We start from the raw sequence: 19333 nt of genomic DNA, 5'->3' as shown, positions 1-19333 counted from the left end.
TGTAGAGCTGCTGCAGTCCTGCCTGTTCCCATGGGTTTATATGCTATGCGTGTACAAAGCCCCAGATGAAATAAAAATTCCCAGGCATACCAGTGACAGAAATCTACCATTTGTCCTTAGAAGTCTTGTAGAGCTCACATGAGAAGAGCACTCTGTCCTGGCAGCCGTATCTGTAATTATCACATCCTGGCATGAATCGCTGCACTGACATTCAAGGTATCATACCGAGTTACAAGACTGCATAAGCATTCAGTACATTTCTTGAAGCAGCAAGCATATTTCCTATGGTTGTAAGGCTTACATATAAAGACAGAGCAATAAATATTTTGAAATGTGATTTGGAGAAATGGGGCCACCATGTTCTTAATATAAGAATATAAGAAAAATCCATCAATTTTTCAATATTATACAATATCTGAAGTTCTGAGTATACAAAATTCTATAAGAAAATAAATAATTTTCCCTGAGAATTTAGATTTGTTTTTCATCATGCTTATATATCAAATCAATTCAATGCTGTAAAAATTTCACATGATAGGAAAGAATTGAATGGAAGTAAATTTGTGTCTCATATGATCCCCATATTACTGCAAGGTGAGGGGAAGATTTAACTGCAGATGTAGCACCTCTGTCCACCCAGGGTCGTTAAAGTTTTCAAGTTTCTCAAGCTGCCACCTCTTTCTAATGGGAACTACAATAGCCACATAACACCTTCCACACTTTTCCCATCTGTTCCAGGGTTTTGTGGTCCACAGATGCAACTACTTTCATCTGGAGTTGGGGGGATCCTAGTGTTGGGTTTAAATAGCCCGCTAAATAGGCTATTCAGATTGGAGTCTAATTAAAAAAAAAAAAAAAAAAAAAAAAAAAAAAGCCCTCTTTTCATTGACTTTCAGCAAACTGTGTGCCAAGTCAGCTGCTTCCCTGCATTCCCAGCCAAAGGAGAGGGAGGAAATGGCAGCAGCTCTTCAGGGTTAATAATAGTTGCTTTCTGTAAGACACATAATGTATCAATGCAAATGTTGGTCTCCTTGGGCAAAGCGCTGCGTGCTCATCTCGTGTCTGGTTCAATTTTGGCAGCTGGGGATGAAGTGTCTCTCCTAGAGGGTAGTCCCTGGGTGTTTCTGTGTGCTTGGGTGAGGGGCCTGCAGGGCATGGGGGATCCAAGGCTGCCTGGCTTGGCACAGATTTCTTCTGCTGGAGAAAGGGTGGGGGAGGCTGCCCTGCTGGAAGCAGAGTCCAGGCTGCTTCCTAGGTAGGTGTGTGCTCAATTTAGGAGCTCCTGAATACCAGTGTTTTTCCTGTGTTTTGTCTAAACTTCCTTCAGGCTCTGCAGATAGCACTCACTGCTTTACCAGGACAACTTACTGTGAGTTTCTCTGTTACAAAACATGAGTTTTTCTGCTTGGATTTGTCCACATATGAGGTTATTCAGAAGTTGCTGTTCTGAAATAAGATCGGCGGTAAGATAGTGATGCGTTTTCTTCAGAAAAAGAGGGACCAAACACAAGTGGAATAGTTAAGGAACACTTATTAAATCCTGAAGTTACTAAAATTAATGTGCAGGCTCTTAGTTCATTTGGGGAACAGAACCTATCCCTCCTTGACCGAAATGTGTCTAGGATTTAAATATTCGTGTTACAGTGGTTTTGGTTGGGTCAGTGGCACTCACAGGTGTGCGGTTCTGATCCAGGGTGGGATCCAGCTGTACTGCATTGGCTAGTGAATATCAGCCTAAATGACAGTCTTGCGCCAGCAGTAAGTGAAACTCCTTTAGTGACTGGGGCCAGCACCCCTCAAAGAGCAGGGCGATCTTTCTGTCGGGGCTGTGCCGAGGCAACAACAACCTTTCCCATCCCTGCCCTGAGGGGATGGTGTTGCAAGCAAAGCTCCAGGAGGCATCCAGCTCTTGGTCTCTGTGGGCTTGGTAAAGTGTTTGCATTGCTCAGGTGCCTGGATTTTATCCCTCCCCCGGGGCCAGTGTGGGGTTAAGCCGACTTTGTGGGATCGGGAGGGGTCGATAACCCTCTACACATTCCCGCGGCCACGGAGTTACGGGAACACCTGAGACAATGAAAATTAACAGCACGAATATGAGAGTTTTTTTTCCAAGTGATTTTCATAATAAACTGGGGAGGTGGTTTAGTTGGGGCTTAGTTGACTTCTTTTTTCCTCCTCACATTGCCCATGGGTGTGGGAACCTAGATTATTGCTGTGTTTTAGAAAGAAACAAACTACTTCACTGTTAGACCCAGGTTTATGGTGTCCACTTCTTCCAGTGATGCATCCGAGCAGGAGCTCTGAGGATTTTGGAATGGTCATTGAAATTGAGGTCCTATCAGTGCATTTACCCAGTTAGAGGGATTGGCGCTCGCTTCCATTCTCCTTTAAGCGACGGTTAGGATGCGAGTTATTAAAGCATCACTACTGCCGGTGTGTTCGTGCTCGGTGTGGTATTTTTTACTGGCGTGACCAAAAGCCCGGTGAAGTTGAACAAAAGAAGAACCTGGAGACGGGCTGAGCTGCCGAGATGCCCCTCTCCCAGCCAAGCTGTGCTGGGAGATGTCTCGGTATCCTCCCCGCATTACAAGAGCACCGTCCTTCTCGGGAAGCGGCATATGGATTGGGGTAGTATGAAGCTGATGAGGTGCGAGCTCCCCTGCTCTCTGAGCGCTTTGATCACTAAACGATTGGGGAGATGGGTTGCGTTTTCTGGCTAGACAGGCGGCGCCAAGTTCAAGCTGAGAGGGCCCGAGGCTCTACTCACCCCCAGCCTGGCTCTGGCCCGGAGAGTGAGGGTTGAGCCCCGTGGATAGGGACTTCTTGACATTGGCCCCCCATGGCTTTTCCCAGGGAGGGAAAAGGACGGCGGGACTGGCAGAGGCTCTACCCGAGGTTCCTTATCCCTCACCCCTGCCTCGGCGCCTTGGGTGTGGGTCTCGGGGCTGGTTTCGGGCATCTGTGCAGTGTGGGACCCCGCGATTGAAAAGGGAGCGGTAAACCCGCCCTGGCACCGGCAGCCAGGTTTTAGACGCCCGTTTGCGGAGCTGGGGCTGCCCGTGCCCTGCCCTCCGGGAGAGGGGCAGCTTTGCACTTCAAGGGGTCTCCCCGGCCCCGCAGACACGCTGGAGCCAAGGGCTGTAGACATTTGCCAGACGTGTGAACTTTCCTCCTCGCTGGTAGCTGTTATCTCTGCTCGATTCCCACTTTGATGTGTGTTCGCACTTACAAACGACCCCTCCCGGGACGGAGCGCCCATATAAGAGCGGGCCGCGGCTGTGGGACGCCCAGTCCCTCTCCGCCATGAATCAGGCCCAGATTCCTTCGGCAGAAACCAAGCCCCACGGGGTCAGGCCCCACATCTGCTGTGCGCCCCCTCCCCGCGCCCCCAGCTCGCTGGGCAGTCCCACCCTCCTGGTCAGAGCCAAGCCCCGACGGAGCAGCCCCCAGCCGGGCCAGCCCGCCGACAGCGAGCCCTGCGCGGCGGAGCGGAGCCGAGACCATCCCCGGGATATCACCGACCCCTGCCCGTCGGAGACAGGTGGGTGAGGAGGGAGAGGTGGATGGGAGACCGAGAGAAGAGGGGAGCGGGCGAGCGGGCTGGGGACACGCCGGGATCCGGGCTCTCGCCCGTGCAACGGCCTGGCAGGGCTGAGGGGCGGCGGAGGCGCGCTGCCCCAGCAGGGCAGGGGCCTCACCGCCGCTCCTCCGCCTCCCGTGCAGTCCCCGATGGTGCAGTCCCCGATGGCGGCTGGCTCAGCGCCGACGAGTCCTCGGGCTACGAGAGCGAGAGCGCGGAGCGCGCCGGGGCCGCGGCGGCGGGCGGGAGCCGCGGGCGGCAGCGGAGGGCGCGCACCGCCTTCACCTCGGAGCAGGTCTGCCGCCTGGAGAAGACCTTCCAGCGCCAGAAGTACCTGGGCGCCACGGAGCGGAGGAAGCTGGCGGCTGCCTTGCAGCTCTCGGAGATCCAGGTTAGTCCCGCAGGAAGCGGATCCTTCGCGGCCTTGCTTGACAGAAGCAACTAGGGTCGGCGGTTCCGCATCTGTCTTATCTGAGATGAACCGACTCTTGAGTTCAGCAGGGGCTGTGGGATCCCTCGGGGATTAACGAGTTAGCACTCCGGGAAATTTGCGGTACTCTCTATCGGGAAACCGTCACGGTTTTTTTATTTCTTAGTGAGATAAACTGTCCTGGATATACAGTGATCTGTGTGTAGACCATGCAGAGCTCAAAACTCGTCTTAAAGACTCTTAACTGGTTATTGCAAAATCCCTGAACGCAGCCACTCTTCCTCTACACCCCGCAGATCCTCTGCCTTCTGCTAAATAGGGCGAAAGCATCAGTCCCGCTATGTCCATTCTATTTGAAGCAAAATGGCAAAAGCAGCTGAGATACGGTTGTTCATAGTTTGCTCATTATGCTTAGGCAAATCCCTGATTTGTCTTATGCATCCCCCCCTTCTTTTTGTTGCTTAGATTAAGACCTGGTTTCAGAACCGGAGGATGAAACTGAAGAGGCAGATACAGGACCACCAGCACAGCCTCGTGTCCCCTGTTCCATTCCACAGCTACGCCCCGGGGACCTCACCAGCTCTGTTTCAGGATGGTCTCCACTACCCCTTTGCTGCCCAGCACCAGAGACTCCTGCCTTTCACCCCGATGCCTGCTGTGCAGTTCAGCTTCTCCTTTCCCAGATACGACGCATCGCAAAGCACCTACCACTTTATGGCAAATGAACTGCCCTACTACCATCAACACCTTCTTCCTCATCCTCCTTTCCATCCGGTTATTCAGAACAAAATGGACAGGCAATGCCACCCAGTATATGCATTATAGTGATAAAGCAGTGTTTTATACTGTAATGTTTTTCATGCTCAGAATCTCTTGTCTGATTTGGAAGAATGTCTATTATTTTAAGTTAAATGTGAACATGAATAATTTTATATTTGATAATTAATATTAAAATATTAATGAATCTACTCTTAAATGTGTTATGTAGATGGTTTTCATTGCTCCCCCCAGTTTTTTCATAAATGTGTATATATTTAAATAAAATATGAATAGTGTTATATGTGTCAACTCTATAAAAGATTGCACTTGTGCAATGCAAACTGCAGTGGTCACTTGTCCTCCCGTGTAAAGGTAATTGATTTAATGGTTAAATGCATTTTGTCTGACTTTTCTACTGTCCCACCGAGATTGTCTGTTGAGTGTTTGGTAGCCTGGACAGAGGCAACTGCATCCAGTTGCCCTGCACTGTGCTTTGAGCTTAGTACATCCTGCAGAGGAAGGATAAGCTGTCAGTGAGTTTCTCTTCTGGATATAAATTTAACATTACAAGTCCAGTCCCATCATCCATTTGAAGGCAGCAGTGGTAATAATATTTACTAAGTCAGCAGATCTTTAAACAGGAATTAACAGATCAGGCTTTCATTATGGAATTTTAAATTTTACAGTTGCCAAAGCAAACTAGGCAAAAAAATTCTGGGATAATTGTGTCTGGTTCAAAGCCATATCATCTGATTGGAATTGTAGCCTGAAAATTTGGCCTTTGTCTCACCACTAGAAAACAATTATAATTGCATACTTGACAATTTGCGCTTTTTTAGCATTTTGATCTATTCCCTTTAAACATAAAACGTTTTGTTTTAGTAATCCTGACACGTGTTGGTTTTTTTTTAGTTCTTCCTGGGATTGGTGTTCACTCCTAAGAGCGCTTACTTAACACTTAGTCTAGATTTTAATGAAATTTTGTTAATTCACCTCTAAGGCCTTTTAAATACATTACTTGATTGTTGCATTGTAGTCTAAATTTCCACCCTCTGCCCTCTAATTCAGTGAGTCGTATGAGTTTCGATGTAATAGCCTAGGGGCTTCTCACCTGTGAAAAAAATACTTGGAAGGGGTAAAGGGAATTTTCTGTGAAGTGTGCTCTAAATGACCTAGAAATGCACAGGTCGTCCCTGCAGCTGCCTGGCTGTGTCACGGATCGGTGCTGCCCTGGTTGGGCACAGAGAAGGGGTGTGGTGGGGGAAATTCCTGCGAGTGTCTCCCCGTTTCCCCTCCTCCCTTTTGTTTACCAAACGTGATGGAGGGGGGTGTTGGGGGGGAAGGGTACACGGACATGGAGGGTGGAGGGAGAAGAGGGGAAAGGGAATGCATGGCACAAAGCTGTACCAGGCCCCCCCTTTTTTTTTTTTTTTTTTTTTTTTTTGCCTTGTGAGAAGAGGAAGGGAGGGTTTGGGTTTCTTTCTTGGTGGTGGTAGTTTTTTTATTCTGTTTTGTGTTAGTTTTTTCTCTATTTACAACTGCAGAGTAGTCTAACCATCTTGCTTGCTAGCAAGCAAGTTAGATAAGTCTGGATTGGGGACGGAGATGTAGTCACACCTGCTGCAGCTGCTTTATACTGATGTAAAGTGTCTGGTTTCCCATTGTCTAAAGGTTTGGCTTTGCTACTTTCCATAAAACTTCCTTTGTGACTTTCAGGAACAGCCCTAAGTGTTCCTAAGTTCAAGCCTAAACTAATTCTACAATTTAAAAATGAAGGAGGCTATCAAGTTACAGCTGCAACTTTTGGAAGTAAAAAGTGAAATATTTTCTTTTTGACTGTCCCAAGAGACCTGAATTGGTGAACAATTCATTTTAATAAGTAGATTTAAATTGCAAGTAGGCTTGACATTGGCATCAACATACATGCTTGCCTGTTAATTCCTTAGCTTTATCTCTCTTCTAGTGCATAAATGCAACATGTCCATTAAAAAACAGGTGAGACCACTCGAAGAATGCTGCAGAATATACACATTTGGTAACATTTTAATTTAATGCACAAATGTTTCCTTAAAAACCCCCACTATTGCCTATTAAATGACGTAGTTACTATGTAAATTTCAATGTATACAGTACTCTACTTTTTTAGTGGATATCCCCACATGATTATAGGTTATTTTCTGAAAACTTTTAGATAGGAAAATTTATATAGAAATTTCTATGCAGCATGGTGACAGCTGTAGGAATAAAGAGATTTCATGTCCTCCACTTCCACTCTCAGTATAGCTTCTCTAATATGGGTAAATTATCTTCTCCTTCGATAAAACTTTTTTATGTTAAAGAAAATAATTCAAAGAAGCTTTGGTTTAATTAATATAACAAAATAAGTTAAATAGTTACTCTTAGAGGTATTTGGCACTTTTTTGAGATTACAGATAATCGTTCACATTTTTAACAGGAAGGAAGATCTGGTTGGAACATCAGTCTTTTATGTTCGGTGGTTAGTGTCACTGCTGGAAGCACAGAAGAGTAACGAGATAATCCTGGCCCGGGAGGCAGTAGTAAAGCTGGACTTGGCAAAACTGGCTGAAGAGACTGAGCTGGAACATAAGGTAACAATAAGGCAGGGTTTGGCACAGCTGGGTGAAGGGAAACAGCAGAGGTAGCAGAGACATTGACATCCACCCCATGAGGATAGCTGGATGCAGCCGTGTCTGGGTAACAATGATAAGGCAGAAACAAGCCAGAGAAAAGAGCTTCGATCCTGGCATCTTGAGTCTGGCGTTTGAACTTCATACGACGATTCTGAAACCAGGTTTTTACCTGAGGATAAGAAAAAAAGTCAAGAACCAAATCCCTTATCCCTTTTCCGTGTAGTAATACACCCTGAAGTCAGACTTATTGTCAAAGTAACAGAATGCATTAACAGTAAAGGTGTAGGGTTAATAAAGTTGGCCTATATTTATTGCAGAGTAATCGTCTTGGCATGATGAGGAATTAAACCGTGACCACTCCATGATGCATGGCAAGCCAATACTCAGATATGGACCAAGGCTGTAACACAAGACTTGTGCAGTGGGGCTAAAAGGGTTGGGTAGGGGTAGCTCTGTTCAAAAATCCTGCGATGCCCCTGTCAAATAGATACATAAACATAAGAAAGAATTAGCCTGAAAACTGAGGTTATGGAGATTGCAAAAGTACTTTTATCCCCAATGAAGTTTCAGCTTTTGAACTTGCATTCACCATTTTCCATTTGCCCCTTGTCCCTGGAGCTCTCGGAGCTGAGCCGGGCGCAGCAGCGCCGGGCGAGGCAGGGCTGGCAGTTTGCTCAAGCCCCGTTTGCTGCCAGCGGGGCGAGGCTGACGGGCGGCCTGGACGGCGGCACCTGCAGGAGCTGTCACTGTCACTGTCATTGTCACTGCCCCGTCTCCCGGTGACCGTGAGGTGCCTCCCACCCCGGCGGCCCGTGTCCCGCTCGGGCGGAGGGCGAGGCCGCGCTCACCTGGCTCTGGGAGAGGTTCAGCACGGCGGCCAAGCGCCGCTTCTCGCCGGCGCCGATGTAGCGCTGCTCGCGGAAGCTGCGCTCCAGCTCCTGCAGCTGCGCGGCCGAGAACTTGGTGCGGGGCCGCCCGGGCTCGGCGCCCACCGACACCGCTCCGTGCCCGGGGCGCTCCGCGGCCTCCCGCTCCCGGGGCGAGTCTGCGGGGACAGATGGGGGCGTCTGAAGGGGGGACCCTTCCCTCGGCGGGCCCCGGGCGCCGTGCCACGCCCGCGGTGACCGAAAGTGCCGCGCCCGCCGCCGTGCGGGGGCACCCAGAGGGCACGGCCGGGACTCACCGGGCATCTCTCGGGCTCCGCCGCGGCTGCTCTGGGCCAGCCACTCCACCGAGAAGGGCCCCTTCTCCATGTCCCCAGCCCTGCCGGCCCTCACTGGAGCCGCCCCGGATGCCGGGGCAAACATTTAAAGTGCCGTCCCCGGCACGGTTTGAAAAGACCCAGAGCATCAAATGAGGCCGGGGACAAAGGACCTCATTGAGAGGCGCTTTAATCTCCCTTTTCAGGTGATTGTTACATCCGCCTAATCTCCGAGCGCAGTAGTTTGTAGAACTCAAGGCTGCCCTACCTGGCGCCAAGTTCAGCGCGGAGTCGTCTCACCACGTAGGTGCTGGGAATTGCATCACGGCCTGGGCTTCTTCATGCTGCTCGAGCTGCCCTCGGCCCCCGTGATTTCCAATCTTTATCTTCTGCTATGAAGGACGAGGATTCAGAAGGGACAGATAACAAAGAAGGACAGGGAGAAGCCTCTTTCATGAGTCTTATGCCCAAATTTTGCGAGCCTCTTGCCTGTTTGATGCAAGGCTTGAAAGAATCCCCTTGCCTATCATCAGCAAAGGAAGTAGGGACGTGAGGTAGGAACAAGTAAGTAGTCCTCATCAGATAGAAATCTTGAAGTCTTGAAGAAACACTGATAGGGTATCTTACCAATATGCCTGTGAGTAACTCTGTGCTCTTTACTAAGTCTGGGTGGGTAGAGGTTTTTTGAGCTTGGAGTTATTGGAAAATGCAGGATTAACTATTTTTGGTGCTGTCCATGAGGCAGAGTGCTGCAGTCAGGACTCTCATTTTCCTCTGAAGTCTTAGGTACACTTGTTGACTTCAGTTTACGTAGAATCAGAGATTTTAAGACGCCGTCAGGGAGAGAATGGTTGAAACTAGAGGACAGATATTTGCATAGCGATTTGGTAGGTCATTTTCAGAAAACAGGATCGGAAGCTTTGAATAATATGAATTAATGCTTATGAGTTTATTTAAGAATAAAATTAAGCAATGAGCAGTTATTTGTCAGGATATTGGACAGCATAGGAGACACTGGGAAAATTTCTAGTTCGCTTGAATGTATCTGTTCATGTCTCAAAACGCCATCTCCCTTCCCTGCATCCCAAGAAAGAAATGTGTGCATTTCAAAGTAAACAGTTCTGATGTTCTCATGAAGTAGATCAAAGAAGAGGAGTGTAAACTCTGTTCAGAGGCAGCCTGTTCAAGGATGATTCAGATAAGGGTGAGAAAAGAACCACTTTTACGGTCTGAAGTGGGCCTGGGATGGCACAGTCCTTATCCTCTGCAAACACGGGCTAACACATTTACAGGTTGTTTCAGTAAACAGTCACCGCTGCTTGAGTTTGTACAGTCAGAGATAATGAAGCAGCTTCCACGCGGAGCGGAACATGTTTGAGACAACGTGCTAATTCTTCAACTTCAAAGAAATTCATGTCACCTTTTACGGAGGGTGATGTATTTATAGTGAGACGGCCTAAGTAATATAGTGCTACTCTCGCAGCTCTCTCCTTAGGTTTTCTATATTTCTCAGGGAGATTATTATTTCCTCCCAAAAAATGCAATGTAATTTTGTTAACTATGCTGAAGCATAACCCACGTAAGGATTTTTTACTCTCATGATGAATATTCTTCATATATACATTCATCTGCTTTTATAAAGTCTTTTGCTCTTCTTGTAGTAAAAAGAAAAAAAAAACAAAACCAAAAAAAAACACCATGTCTTGAATATCTACCTGAGCAGTCTTGTTTGGTTTGGTTTTTTTTTTTTTGTTGTTTTTTTTTTTTTTTTTTTTTTTTTTTAAACATAACACTTCCAGTAGGCGACTACATACTCTTCGAGGTAAAGCAATGACTTGGCTGATCTAACACTTAAGGAAAACCTCTTCTGACTAAGCCAACAGAGACGGTGGTTGCATTGTCTCCATGTGCTTCTGATTCTGCCCACAGCAATTTGCAGCTCTTAAAAGCAATTAAGATGCAAGTTGAAAGTTACAGTTTTTCTTTTTAGTAAAAACCAATCCAAACCCACCGCCGCCGTCGCCTCACTCCCCCTCTTAGTTTCCATAAGGTTATAGTAAAAATTACTGGGACATGATTCAGTGTTCAGGACCATTTGTCTGAAAAGGACCATTCCAAATAATGGACCATTATTTTTTAGTTAACCTGTTTCGTAGTCCTATAACCCTGCAAAATAATCCTGGAGAAAGTAAAGTCTGGTCTGGAAAAATGAGTAAGTACTAGACAGTTTCTGAAGTGAATAATTGTAATTTTAGTGTTAGAGGCAACACCTAACCAGAAGGATTAGTAAGATATGGTTCCTTTGTTATATTAATGTTTGTAGTTTTTGATTATTATTGTGCTTTTTTAAATAGATGAACAAATGTCTTGAAGCAATGAAATTTTTGCCACTATGATGACAGTTTTTAAATCTGTATTTTAATGTTAGTGAAACCTGTCGATTTGTGGGTATTTTGTTTTTTTTTTATCCTGCGATCATCGATCGTGTTATTATTTGACTATATTGTAATAATTTGAATATATTGTAATAATTTGAATATTTTAATATATTGTAATAATCGATTGCACAATTTCAGGAGAAAAGGCCTAATTTCAAAAGACGCAGGAAACTAATACAGTATTTTATTTACCTCTAAGGAGAGCAGTCTTTCAGACTATGGTTTAGATTGTGAGGCTTCCTTCCTACTTTTTCATGCAGAAAACCATGTACAGACAAACAATGAAAGTGACTCTGGTGGCTGTTTTAGACACTGTCTCTTTTATTGTAAATAGAAGTAGATGATATAATGACTAAACTGCCTGTGCTGGCATGTGACCGCACTAAAGATGCATAGTGTTCTATTAGGTTGGAAAATCAATATGCATTTTATTTTGTTTTTAATGTGTTTTGATCTTGTTATTGTGATTATCTACCCCTCTAAGATCTTTCTGTTATGTTTCCTTTGGTTGATATTTAAAATTTAAGAACTTGGGGTACTGTGGTGTGTGTGATTGACTGATTTTGGGGAGGCGGTATCCTAATTAACAACAAATTTTATTTTTGCCAGTTGTCATTTGACCTGCAATGTTAGAACTAAACAGAAATCTTAACAAAACTGGAAGTATCAGTGGCTGTGAAGGTGATAAACACCAGCAAAAATATTCTTGAAATACATTATTTTTAAAGTATGCTAATATTCATGCCGTGGAGTGTTATTGGGATGATTTACATAAGATACAGATCATGCCTTGAGGCAAAGCTTCCACTAAAAGGACTTTGATGGCGTGATTGGATGTCATAAGCGACCATCACCTGAGAGCAATTACAAGTCAAAAGGTAATTGTCGTGTGTTTCTGGTTAGCAATTAGCATTCGTCAGAACCTGTGATGAAACGTTTATCCCATTTTCTATTGATTATCAGCACTTTTTATGAACACGTGGGCTACAAAATCCAGGATGACTCAAACTTTGAATATAAATGGTAGCTGTAAGTAAGTCTAGTGGAGATGCAACTGATCCACATTTTACTGCTGCGATTTAATGACAATTTTTCTTGACAGAGCCCTCAGTGAGAACGTCTGGTGACACCTACAGCTCTGCTTTTTATTGTTTATTTAGGTGTCTTCTTGAAATAACTTTATGATGTGTCTCATAGTTGTTAATGTTTTTAATCATTGCATCACTCATCAAGATAATTTCCTGCAAAGCGACAGTTATTCTTCTGGTGCTGGTTTGAGCACAAAAAATATTACTGCATAGAAGATGTAGTAGGATTTGTCAGTATGCTAGCAACGAAAAACTCTGGAAACAGGTTATTCACTTATTTTAACAAATATTAAGGACATTTTTCAGATAAAAACTTTACAAACTACATTAATTTCTATCTCATACAACCGACATGCCCATCTAAATGAAACATGTTGAGTAGAACTGCCAGCTCTGCTGTTGAAAGGAATTGATTCACTCCTGCTTCCATTTTTCTGGCCATGCTTTTACCCATATGCTCTGAGTTTAGGTAGCCCTCTAATCTATCAGTGAGTCCATTTGGGTTTCTAAGCTAGCAGGAAACAGGGGGGAAAGAAAATAAAATGGCTTTTGTAAACAGTTTGGATATATACCCACTCACAGAAAAGTCGGATGAGCTCTTTAACTTGCGCAGAGCAATGCTTGAAGCATGAGAGGGAGGAGGAAGAACCAGGGTGCATTCAGTATGAGTAGATTTGTTGCTTTATATAAGTAAATGCAGGTGTCTTTACAGTCAGTGGGTTAGTATAATTCCTCATTTTCTCCAGATGGAGAGACTAAGGTAGAACCAGGTCAGAAGTGATTGATGTGCAGATGGAGATGTAACTCACTAGTAAATAAATACTGATTTTTGAATACAACTTCTACTTTCAGGGCTTCCTTTTTGCCATCTTTTCTAGCAGTTTGCCCGCTGCTCCAGCCGGGTGTCGCTCTCCGGCCACCTGGCTCCCGCTGCCGCCGCCCGGAGGCTCCGGGCAGGGCTGGGGCCGGGCTCGGTCACCGCGCCGGGCAGCGCCGCCCGCCGGGAAGCGCCGCGTGTGCCTGCGTCGGGAAGTGCTTTTCTTCCTTGAATCAGCCATAGATAATGGACATCATCTTCTCCCCTCGCTCCATTTAATGTAAAACAATACTTATTTTTTAGAATTAACATTCGAATATTGCATAACCTTAATTTAACCCCCCTGGACGTATTATACAGCATGGAAAAAAAAAAAAGGCAGGGAGATTTTTACCCATCTCATGGAAAATCTGGCTGTGTTTGCTGTGTCACTAGGCTTTCTTAATTGTAAATTTTTTTCTTTTTTTCTTTGCTTCACTTGATCTCCAGCTTCTCTTAACTATAGCTGTGAGGCTTTGGGTCTGCAGAATGGAGGATTATGGGGGGAAAAAGTAATAGTTTATTGGACTGAAAACTCAGACCACATTGTAAGGCATGTTTTATGAACCAGATTTAAGTTTGATTAATGCCAGTATGTTTTTACTTATAAGCCCGTGGTAGTTTGTTTAATAGTTACAAAGATTACTTTAAAAAATAAATAAATCCACAGCGTGGATGCATATCAAAGCTGACTATCAATAATAGTAAAAGCTACATTTTACTGACAGGAATAAACATTTGTAAACCCAAGTTCTGAATGGGGTTGCACTATTAAAATGAATGGCTTGAAGAAAGGGAAGAGCTCTGAAAAAAGCCGCGAAAGGCCCCAAATTCTTCCATCCTAGCAATAGATCTCGTCTTCCAACATACTGCATAAACATCCAGTCCTTCCGTTCCCACATCTCTGCTTCTGGAACGCCTGCCTCCCCGGGTTTGCCGCCTGCCTCCCCGGGTTTGCCGCCTGCCTCCCCGGGTTTGCCGCTCCGTGCCGCTCCCCGGGTTTGCCGCCTGCCTCCCCGGGTTTGCCGCCTGTCTCCCCGGGGTTGCCGCTCCGTGCCGCTGCCCGGGCGGTGGCAGCAGGGGGAGCGCCGAGGGCGCGGAGCGGCCCCGGCCGGGGGAGGATCGGGCGATGCTGAACCCCGGCGCGTCCTCTCTGGGGGCTATGTGGAATCTAACTGTCCGCTCCAAGTATTCAGAGATGGAGGAATTAGAGCTCATTAATTAAATTGATGTAGCATTTATATACTAGAGCAAGGAACCCTTGGGCTAGTTCCAAGTGAGCTATTTGAAGCCAGATATTGAGTCAGGCTCTTTGTTTTCCTTTCTCTCTCTATGCTCACATGCATGGTGTGTAAATTATCATGAAATTGCAGTTCTTTCGTGAAAAACCCCATGAAGTTAGCAAAGACTAATATACAAAGTTTTTTTGGTGGATTTTTTTTCTCTGTTCATTGGCTCAGGTTTGCCTTTTTTTTTTTTTAACCCAAGGCCAAGAATTTTTCTGTTTCCTCATCTGTATTTGGTAAGAACTAACTGAGGCTCTGAAAATTAGCCTGAATTGGTCCAAGGTAATCAGAAGGAGGAGAAGGGTATGACAGACTGCTCCTTTTCAGCATCAGTGAGCTGTTTAATCTGCTCAGTTTTTCATACAGAGCTGCACCTCTCTTGTTCACATGGAGTAGCAAAGCTGACCTATTGGCATCTTAAAAAATAAAAAAGAAAATTTAGTGTGTATGCTGGAATAGTATTTGACGATTTAGCTTCAGTTGCAGTAACCAATGAATGTAACTCCTCATAGTATAGTATGTGGCTCCTATTTGTGTTGGTTTTGTAGCAAACCCCCTCTATTTGGATGTACAGACCATGATTCCTTATTGCTTTTCCACTATCACTTATGGCAGTGCTGACAGGTGGTGTTTAGAGATGAATTTCATTTACAAGTGTTTGTTAGTCTTTGAAATAGGCAGAGATGAAGATCTCTGGGTATTTTGTGTTAGGCAAACTGGATACAGGGAAAGGGTAAAAATTATTTTCTCATACTGCAGTTCCAAAGAAGTTCCTAACTGTCCTGCCAGCATGAGCAACTTCTGCTTCTCTTCTTTCATTTCTTTCATTATACTGATGCAGCTGTGCCTCTTTGTGCAGGTACAAAAGGAATTAGATCAGGGGAATAATTCCACTGTGAGGGGGGAAGAATAATTTTTTTTGTCTGATACTTCATTCTTTTTTTCCCCCCAAGGTAGGTTGATTCTCTGATCTAGTTTAAAGCCCAGATACAGTGAAGCAAAAGTAGGAATAGAGAGTCATGGGAACTGCAGGATGAGTCATGCATGCACAGTGTTTCCAAATACAAGGGCATGATTTCCAAAAAAAGACATCTTGTGTTCAATTTTTCCTGTTTCCCAGCAGTTATGTGAGCAGTGACAAACAGAATGAGCAGCAAGAGTACATTTGTGCAAAGGAACTTCATTAAAGCTTTCCCTGCCCATGTAACTCAGTGATGTAAACTGTGATGGACTTGCTGAACTGTACAACCCTTAATACTGATTTCCTTTATATTGCAATATTTTTTACATTTTTCCAGCCCTTCACTTTACATCACTGAGTATTTACTATTCTGTAACATGACACGTACCTCATTATGTTATTTTCATCACACTGTTCTGTAGATTCATCTTAGCCTGATGTTTCCAGGAGGTGAAAAATATACTTATAGCTAAAATTCTGTCTTTCTATTTAAATCTTACAGAATGGGCTCATCCTGTCCTTATGTCCTAGGTTTATTGTTCCCTCTTAGAATAATTATTTTTTTATTATAATTAGAGTGTATCTTGCACTATGCCAAAGAAAAAGCGGGGAAAGGTCTCTCCACCCACATTTTAACCACGTCTTTTACTCTCCTTTCAGCCTTGTTCAGAAAGGTGTTTAAGCATAGGGTTATGGTTTGTGTTTGAAAGATTAAGCATGAGCTGGATAGAGATAAAAAGCCCTGTAAATTATCTGTGCTTCACTGTCCATGGCTGTCCCACCCCTCCTCCAGATTGGGTAGCTCTGGTGCCCATACGTGTTCAGAGTTTTATCATTTATATATCCTGTTGTTTCATCGCTTTGTGGACGCTTACAGAGACTGATGTTTGGAGTTTAAGAACCATTAGAGGTTATGTTATGGCCTGCCAAGTTTTCACTTTAGCCATGGAAGGTGGGATCAGTAACCAGTGGTGTTAGGAGGGAGAACTAGATTTGCACTTCTTAAATGATTTTACAAACTTTACAAAACTCCAAAAAGTCCAAGAACCCCAAATCATACAAAACCCAAAATCATATAAAAGAGGTGTTTGTTTAACAGTTCATGTTGTTTAGTTCAATCTTGCTGCCTGCTCCACTGCTATTGTTATGGTTAATATTTGGCCTGCTATTTTTATAGATCTCACTGCTAATTCAAACACTTTATTTCCCATTTTTGGTAATGGCCAAGATGACATTATTATTCCTATTAGCTTTGAATTTAAACTGTGCCATGAGAAAAAAAAGGAATCAGTTGCAGTCCTGTTAATAGGAATCTCGAATCTGTTATAGGCTAAGTTTTAAAAGAGATGCATTAAAGGTAAAATGTACACTTTTCTGGTACAATTGCTTTTAAATTTTATAGTAATGTGAAATTTCTGTGAAATATGAGAAACTAAGTTATATGGGGTGGTTGTCTCTTGTTTAGTTATACTTTTGTTTGTTTTGTATGTCATTTTCCACTTCTTGTGCAGTAATTTTGGGGGTTCATTTTGACTTTAATGACTATTCATAGATTTAATTTTTTTATATTCAAAAAAACCCTTACAAGCTCTCTTTACCACAAGCTTTGCTATGAAACTGGTGAATAAAGATATGGTCATGGATGTATGTTTTTAAATTAATTTTTATTGTAAGAAAGAAGTGATATGTAAATAGAATAGTCCTTTAACAGTATTATATTAGATAAAAAGTAAATTCTAAAATATTCATTGAAGTTTGAATAGTGTAGCATAACAATAACCATAGGGTAAAATGACTTGTAATGCACCTTGTTTTGCTCTTTTTGAGCTCACAGCTTTACAGCACTTGTTAGAAACTGGGATGCAGTGTAACACAAATTTTTGATCTGTGACTAAGCATTAGATATTTATTTGACATGCATTATGTACAGTTACATCGTTTCATAACAGCACTATTTTCCCCCCAGAATTGATATGACACACTGCTATTAGAGTAAATGAAAGTAATGGGACAGAAACATAAAAATGTTGTTTTTCTACTCGATGAAATGAGCGAAGAGCTTCTACTTCCACCTCCAAGACACCTGTGGGTGAAAGAAAGAAAAAAATTAGCATGCTTGTAATTTGATTTACGCTTAACCGAGTTTTACAAGAGACAACTTTGCTATTCCGCACATGCATGCAGCACATAAAAGGTACTTAGGATCTCAAAGGATAAAATCCTAAAAATAATTGATGTATTACAGACAACTCACTTAGGCAGCATTTGCATGCCTGGGCTTTACACACGAGTCAGCATTACCTGGATTCAGTGACAGCTGATCCTGGCACCTGTGAGACGGGGACAAAGAGTGGCATTTGTGTGACTGCATTTCTGTTATTTTCAATTGGAGACTTATGGGAATAAGGACTACAGGGGTAACTTCTTACCAATGCATGTGCTTTACATTAGACCAAGTGGCATATTAAATAATGTAGTTGGAGAAATGCTTAAAATATTACTCTTGTAATAAATTGGGTTTTAAGAGGAAACCAAGATTTAGATGTTAGATCAGAGTAAATAGTGCCAGTATCTTTCTACACAAGTTTTGAGGATTAATTGGGAGTTTCATAAATTTACCTTTCATTTCTTGGCCCATCTGTTTTCTCAAAACATTTCTGCTGTTGCCTTTGCGATGCTGCCTGAGATGAGTGGTGAAGTACCTCAGTTGCCCCATTTTCCCATGCCCTATACCTCTTTAGAAGCAATTCTCAAAGAAGTATATGCATAGGAAAAAGGAACAACGAGCCAGATCATGATCCACTCCACTTGCAGCAAGAGTAAACCTGGAATATAAAAGTAAGTGTTAGCGAGAATAAAAATAGTTTCTATTCTTTACACAGTACCATTTCTTTTGAACTATAAAGATGTTAAGAACTACTGCAGACTAAAACAGAGGTTGAAATGTGAGATAGCCAGCATTAATGAATAGGATTCAAGAGTACTTAGTATGTTAAAAATTCATCAGTGCATATTTTTGAAATACGTACCAGAAAGTGCAGAGTTCTCAGAAATAATGAAGTGCAGCTCTGTAGACTTGACCTGAAAATTAATTACAAGTTAGTAACAATATCCCATTTTCAGTATATTGCACTATTGTACAATATTTGATGCTTTTGTATTTAAGACCTGAGAAAATTACTTATTTGAATGACTGAACAAATGCAAGAGAGAAAGAAAGAAAAAGTCTATAAATTACAAAATATGGTAAGATCAGCAGTACTAGCAGCGGTAAGACTTACCTGGTTCGCTGTCTGATGCCTGAAGTGCAATGACTTCGTTTTCATGAGAATTTATGCTTTGCTCAAGACCTTGAAGAAGAATGAACTATACAGTGTTACTGTTTTCTTAAGTGATAATCGCTTTGCCCCTTGCCAAGGTATTTGCTGCACCTGCACTTTGGGTACACAAAATGTGCTGCTGAAAACATGGGAAGTGTTGCTCATAAGTTGGGGGAGTGCAATAGACAACAGAAGTGATAGGAAAAGTGATGTCTTGAAATGTGCGCTGAGAATGAGAATTTATCGTCTGTGTTTTTTTTCACATACATCAATGGTGTTTGGAAAGTGTAAATCTGTGAGAGGACCTTTTGTTCTCAAAGCCTGTGCTGTGTTTTCAGCCTAACTCACCCCCCTTTTCCCCAGCACACTATTTTGAGAATCTCTATCAATGTCCTTCAGTTGCAAATGTGACTTTACTGGGGAGATAGCAAGGTCTGTGTACAAGGCTTTCCTCTGCTTATCCAGGCACCAGTGAGGCACCGTGCTGGATGCCAAGGCTGGGAAACATCTTTCACCATATTTAGTCCTATTTCCTAACAAATTCATTAACCATTTACTTTCAAGTTGCTGTATTTCGTTTAGGTAATTTATTGCACTATAAAACTACATTTCATCTTCTATGTAATCTGGTTTGTATATTAGAAGTCTGAAGTTATCAGCTAAAATTGTTTGAAGTGGTTCAAATTAATTCAGAGAAGAGCAGTGTCACAAGCATTCACAATACTAATTGTTACATGCTGTTGATTATTCATAAGTTTGGACA

The 19333-nt window shown here is 43.3% G+C and overlaps 2 protein-coding genes and 1 long non-coding RNA gene across 3 annotated transcripts; 1 reads left to right on the top strand and 2 right to left on the bottom strand.

Annotated features, from left to right (window-relative positions):
* Window positions 1-3563: 3563 nt before the first annotated feature.
* LOC137478532 (homeobox protein vent1-like) lies at window positions 3564-4842 on the top strand. Its single transcript, XM_068198562.1, has 2 exons — window positions 3564-3971; window positions 4476-4842. The coding sequence occupies exons 1-2, from the start codon at window positions 3564-3566 to the stop codon at window positions 4833-4835; spliced, it is 768 nt and encodes a 255-aa protein (XP_068054663.1). The 3' UTR covers window positions 4836-4842.
* Window positions 4843-6927: 2085 nt separating this feature from the next.
* Window positions 6928-8673, bottom strand: LOC137478531 (homeobox protein vex1-like). Its single transcript, XM_068198561.1, has 2 exons — window positions 8269-8673; window positions 6928-7589 (listed from the first exon to the last, which is right to left on the bottom strand). The coding sequence occupies exons 1-2, from the start codon at window positions 8671-8673 to the stop codon at window positions 7218-7220; spliced, it is 777 nt and encodes a 258-aa protein (XP_068054662.1). The 3' UTR covers window positions 6928-7217.
* Window positions 8674-17641: 8968 nt separating this feature from the next.
* LOC137478137 (uncharacterized) lies at window positions 17642-19009 on the bottom strand. The gene is made up of 2 exons (XR_011001419.1): window positions 18280-19009; window positions 17642-18075 (listed from the first exon to the last, which is right to left on the bottom strand). It is a non-coding gene; the product is annotated as an uncharacterized lncRNA (long non-coding RNA).
* Window positions 19010-19333: the final 324 nt, after the last annotated feature.

The sequence above is a fragment of the Anomalospiza imberbis genome, chromosome 8, assembly GCF_031753505.1.
Source record: "Anomalospiza imberbis isolate Cuckoo-Finch-1a 21T00152 chromosome 8, ASM3175350v1, whole genome shotgun sequence".
Taxonomy (NCBI): domain Eukaryota; kingdom Metazoa; phylum Chordata; class Aves; order Passeriformes; family Viduidae; genus Anomalospiza; species Anomalospiza imberbis.
The sequence above is the reverse complement of the archived record's forward strand: the minus strand, read 5'-3'. Positions and strand labels throughout refer to the sequence as shown.

Excerpts from the sequence above, each read along its gene's own strand:
- LOC137478532 (XM_068198562.1), top strand. The coding sequence starts at position 3,564 with ATGGGAGACCGAGAGAAGAGGGGAGCGGGCGAGCGGGCTGGGGACACG. Across the intron at positions 3,972-4,475 it reads TGCAGCTCTCGGAGATCCAG|ATTAAGACCTGGTTTCAGAA; the intron begins GTTAGTCCCGCA and ends TTTGTTGCTTAG.
- LOC137478531 (XM_068198561.1), bottom strand. The coding sequence starts at position 8,673 with ATGGAGAAGGGGCCCTTCTCGGTGGAGTGGCTGGCCCAGAGCAGCCGC. Across the intron at positions 7,590-8,268 it reads TGAACCTCTCCCAGAGCCAG|GTAAAAACCTGGTTTCAGAA; the intron begins GTGAGCGCGGCC and ends TCTTATCCTCAG.